Source organism: Morone saxatilis, unplaced genomic scaffold, assembly GCF_004916995.1.
Source record: "Morone saxatilis isolate NCDOM2014 unplaced genomic scaffold, NCSU_SB_2.0 Contig5, whole genome shotgun sequence".
NCBI lineage: Eukaryota > Metazoa > Chordata > Actinopteri > Moronidae > Morone > Morone saxatilis.
In genome coordinates, this window is record NW_023340095.1 from 1,243,130 (window position 1) to 1,248,612 (window position 5,483).

The 5,483-nt window shown below is 43.3% G+C and overlaps 1 protein-coding gene across 1 annotated transcript in view; it reads left to right on the top strand.

Moving 5' to 3' along the window:
* Positions 1-5,483, top strand: part of mylkb (myosin light chain kinase b) — a gene marked incomplete at its 5' end in the record, with an annotated part of 19,592 nt that overhangs the window by 9,042 nt on the left and 5,067 nt on the right. Inside the window, 10 exon segments of the mRNA XM_035676241.1 lie at positions 785-832; positions 913-1,040; positions 1,507-1,663; positions 1,774-1,964; positions 2,044-2,155; positions 2,635-2,673; positions 2,832-2,922; positions 3,146-3,349; positions 5,025-5,242; positions 5,349-5,472. Of these exon segments, the coding sequence (XP_035532134.1) occupies positions 785-832; positions 913-1,040; positions 1,507-1,663; positions 1,774-1,964; positions 2,044-2,155; positions 2,635-2,673; positions 2,832-2,922; positions 3,146-3,349; positions 5,025-5,242; positions 5,349-5,472 (1,312 nt within the window).

Sequence of the window (5,483 nt, forward strand, 5' to 3'; positions counted from 1 at the left end):
GGGGCTTTAATTTAAGTATCTCCTTTATTCTGAACAAATATAACTGAAAGTTTTATTACATAATTACTGCTGGTTTAAGTATTATGGTATGTTGTAGACGGCGCCCCCTGGTGTATATCCCCTATAATGATAAACAGACACTTTAATTGATTATTAATGATCAGTATTTGTTGATTCTCAGTGGATCACAAACGTTATCAGTACAGTACGTCTCTCACATGCACTCGAGGAAATGTGCAGATTCTGGTTCTCGTCAGGATGAACAGAACCGGTTTCCTGCATCCTCAGGAACTATTTTTAGAATGACCATATATGGTCGTCAGAGACACTCACATTCTTCTTCTTCTTCTTCTGAGCCGTGAGGAAGACTTCCTGTTTGCTCCAGAAACATTCTTCCCACACGAACAGTCGAGACTGTAAAATGTCTCGTAAAACACTTTTATATATTTACACACTGTTTCCTCTTTTTAAACATAGAAAACACAGATTCAGTTCATTGATTGTTTCTTTGTGTGAATATTAATAATCTCACCTGAAGGTCCATTTAGTGGCTGTTCTGGAGCTTTTACTCCCCATCTTCACATGATCTTCAGCATTTTCTGAAATCACCACGGCAAACAAGCCTAGCTGCTCCCCTGTTTACAGTCTTTATGCTAAGCTAGGCTAACCAGCTGCTGACTGTAGCTATAGATTCGGGTTCAGAAGTGGATCTGATCAGTTTCCTACGAGGAGTTTGTTAAAAGAGTTCACAGGTTTGATTCCCTCTGTTGTGTTTGTGTTTCAGGTGAAGCCAGAATAAAGAAACCGACTGCCAAGACTCCTCCCAAACAAGGTGACGCGCACACACCCTCATTACAGCACAGTGATTTTTGGTTATTGGTTATTGATCGCTGATCGTTGGTGTGTGTGCAGCTCTGCCTCCTCAGATCCTGCAGTTCCCAGAGGACATGAAGATCCTGGCAGGAGAGAAGGTCGAGATCCTCTGCAAGTTCTCTGGAGCTCCGCCCATCAACTGCACCTGGCTGAAGTTCAGGAAACCAGTGAGGCACACACACACACACATGCTGCAGTGCATGCTGGGAGCTGATCAGTTTGATATGGAGTGAAACTATTGATCAATGTGAGCGGAGTGTATCTGTGTGCAGACATACAGATTAATGTCTGACAGTCTCAGTATCTGATCACACAGATAAACTATTGATAATAGATAAACTATTGATCAATAGTTTAACGGCTCCATAGTTTGAGTTCATGTAGAATCTATTGATTACATTCTTTGATCTCAATCACATAAAGATGGCAGACACATCGTCCCAACTCTAAAACTCAGTGTCAGTTTCTACGGAAGCTCAGTGAGAAAATATGAGTTATATATCTAATCATGACAATAAAAGACATCAGAAATATGTAATAGTTATTTAATGTTTGTTTATATATTTAATTCATTTATTCATCAATATGTTTGACACTTCCTGTTTACCGTGTGTGTGTGTGTGTGTGTGTCAGATCCAGGAGGGCTCCGCTGATATCTCCATAGAGAGCTCTGACAGCAGCAGTAAACTTACCATCTCCAGCGGTCAGCAGGAACACTGCGGCTGTTACACCATCGAGCTGAGGAACAGCTTCGGCCTCCGACAGGCCGCCCTCAACCTCACCATCGTCGGTAAGACACACCTGGAGCTCCTGGAGCACCTGGAGCACCTGGAGGATGAACCTGTAGACTTTCTGTTGTAGATCAGTTCCCTGTTGACCTGAATGTCCCTCCCTCCTCAGATAAACCCGACCCCCCAGCGAGGGTCCCTGCAGCCTCAGATATCCGGCGGGCCAGTCTGACTCTGTCATGGTACGGGCCGACCTACGACGGAGGCAGTGCTGTGCAGTCCTACAACCTGGAGATCTGGGACTCTTTGGACCCGCAGTGGAAACACCTGGTGTCCTGCAACAGCACCTCCTACAACGTACAGGTGAGTCTCTGACGTACAGACGGACACATTCAGGTCTCCTGTCTTCAGATGAACAGCTGAAGTTCTGTCTCGTCTGTAGAACCTTCTGCCGGAGCGCCAGTATAAGTTTCGGGTCCGGGCGGAGAACATCTACGGGGTCGGAGAGCCGAGTGCTGAATCTGAACCCGTTACTGTCGGACTGGTGGACGATGGTGAGTGAAATAAAACTGCAGTGTGTGATTTCTGCCACTAGGGGGCCTCACATCCAAACAATAGGAGAAGAGGAAGTTGTAGTCTTCACCACCATCAGGCGGAGCTAATGTTAGCAGCAGATGCCCAGTCGTCTCCCACTGGCTGTTTTAGGCTCTTTTACAAATATAAAACCTTCATGGAGTAAAATTCCTTTTTTTATTTAGAGTAACTGAGTTGTTTGCAGTTGGACATGTCCTGTTATCAGACGTCTGTTATAATGGAGGTCTATGGAGGCTGAATCGCATCTATTAAATCATCCCTCAACTGATCAGCCAATCAGAAATGGTTTCACTCACAATAACGCTCTATCAGACTAACAGCTCTATCAAAGGCTTTCTGAAGACGAGTAATCGGGGTGTGTTCCATTCCTAAATCCATCCACTAAACCAGGACTAATGAAGCAGAGCAGTAACTAACTGACTAACTGTTTGTCTGACAGAGAACCTGGATGAGGCCGAGGCAGAGGAGGAGGACGAAGGTACAATGATAACACAACATCTCATTACATAACACAACGTTTCATAACAAAGCATAACATGACTAAACACGACGTAACATAATACGATGTAATATTGTAATATATATATTATTATATATAATAATAATAGACCTCTGACCTCTGTGTTTCTGTGTCAGACTCAGAGAAAGAGCCGGACTACAGAGACGTGAGCGTCAGGACGGACATGAAGGTGAAGGACCTGTACGACGTGGAGGAGAGGCTGGGAACGTAAGGCTCCTCCCACTCACACCTCACCCACAATGCACCTCTCCTTCTAGAGCTGAATCAGCTGGTAGCAGCTAAAGCTTAAACTATTTGCCTCAACTTCTTATTTAGAGAGCACAAAGAAAATAAAGACAGATAGTCAGTATGATTATTATTGTTGTTGTTGTTGTTGTTATTATGAATCTGCAGGCGTTGTCAGTGTCATTAAGGTGTGTTTGTGTGACAGGGGGAAGTTCGGTCAGGTCTTCAAACTGGTGGAGAAGGCCACGAGGAAGGTTTGGGCGGGGAAGTTCATCAAGGCGTACTCGGCGAAGGAGAAGGAGAACGTCCGGCAGGAGATCGGCATCATGAACAGCCTCCATCATCCCAAACTGGTCCAGTGTATCGACGCCTTCGAGGGCAAGTCTGACATCGTCATGGTGCTCGAGATGTACGTAACCAACGAATCTCACAGCTAATATCTGATCTATATATAGAATATAATCAATATTTGGCTCTAGAAGTTCGGTGTTTGGCTCGTTGGTGAACGACTGTAGCTGGAGAGCTAACAGCTTACATGTTAACAGTCACAACTACAGATGTTCCTGATGACTAATTTCGCTGTTGATTAAACGGAAATTTAACTTTAGATTAGTCGACTAGTTTAAAGTTAGAAAACATCCAGTAAACAATTGATCACAGTTTAAAGAGTGTAAACACTCTGTAAGGTAGCCGCTATATACTGCTCCACACATTATCTGCAGGGCAGTTTGTTCTTTATTTAAATGTCAGTAAACACGTTGAGATTCTCCTGAAATGGACACTAACTTTATTAACGTAACTGTGAGTCAGCGTATACAGCGAGGCCAACAGCTTCTTTATAATGGGATTGATTAATATCATCCTAACTTCCCGTTCCACCATCTGGAACATTTACTCTCTCTCATAAATTCGACTTATGCAGTTCCTAACTATGTCTCTCTCTCCTGAATAATAAATAATAAACAGATGAGTTGTGTGAAATCAGCTGCTAGAATCCCAAAGCAGGAACCAATATGAAATTATAGCCAGGAGCTTGTTAGCTTAGCATAAAGACTGGAAACAGGTAGGAGCAGCTAGCCTGGCTCTGTCAAAGCTAACCACCAGCTAAAGCTCTCTGATTAACACGGTAAAGTTCTGATTGACGGGTTGTCGACTGATCGGAGGAACATAAACCTGCAGCTGATCTCGGAGCAGTCGGACTCCGATCTGGAAACAGAGACGAGATGTTTTTGCTTTGGAGAACGCTGGAAAATAACTTTCTGGCCAACTATGAGAGGAATCTGAGAGCAGCTATTTCCTGCTGGCTAATTTTAGAGCTAACGGGAGAGATGGACAGACGGCACAAACACACTCAGTTATATAAGAGCTGCTTATCCTGCAGAAACATTCTGTCTTTATTGTCTGGAACTCTTTTGTTTAATGATCTTAATGTTAGCAGATAAACGGGGAGGAACTGATAAACATCCACACTGACAGAGAACAGGAAGGAAGTTGTTTACATTCAGACTCTCATTTTGGTAGTTTCCCAACGTTCCTCCCAGGTCTGATTACATTATATTATATTACATCTGATTATATCTTAATTACTGAGACTTTTGCAGCTCTTGTTTTGATTTGAATGTTTTTTTTCCACCAAACCTGTGATTATAGTCCAACCTGCTGATCCACCGTCGCCTGGATTTATAATAATATTACAATAATAGGATATAATAGTAGTATAAAAGTCTCCCTTTTTAGGGACAAAGATCTGATTCTGGTACGTTTATCAATCAGAACCTGAGCTACAAACACAAAGTTCAATAAAATAAATATATAAACTTCCAGTAAGCTGATATCTTAATTCACCCTTCCTCAGTTTTCTACTTTCCCAGGATGGCGAAGTCATGACCCGCTCTACTCTGCCTCTGATTGGCTGGTACTTGCTGCCTTCACTGGTTCTGTCATCATAGATTAGCTTAGCACGTAGCATATCTCAGTACAGAAGGCTTGATCAACAGCTGAAAAAAGCTTTCAGAGGGACCCTCACTTTCATGTTTGGAGCTAATAGCGAGTTGTCGTAGCAACCAGGTGTGTTTGCTTTGTAGGATCTCAGGTGGCGAGCTGTTTGAGCGGATCATCGACGAGGACTTTGAGCTGACGGAAAGAGAAGTGATCAAATACATGCTGCAGATCATCGACGGAGTCAACTTCATCCACAAACAGGGCATCGTCCACCTGGACCTTAAACCTGAGAACATCATGTGTGTCAACAAGACCGGCAGCAAAATCAAACTCATCGACTTCGGCCTCGCCAGGCGACTAGGTGAAGCTAACGAGCTAACTGTGTGTTAACATGAGCCTCTGTGCCGTCAGTGATATTGATAGATAATCAATGTATCGATTAATCCTTTCTCTCTCTCCTTCAACAGAAAGTGCAGGAACTCTGAAGGTTTTGTTCGGGACTCCAGAGTTTGTGGCTCCAGAGGTGATCAATTATGAAGCCATCAGTTATCCCACCGACATGTGGAGTATAGGAGTCATCTGTTATATACTGTGAGTCTATA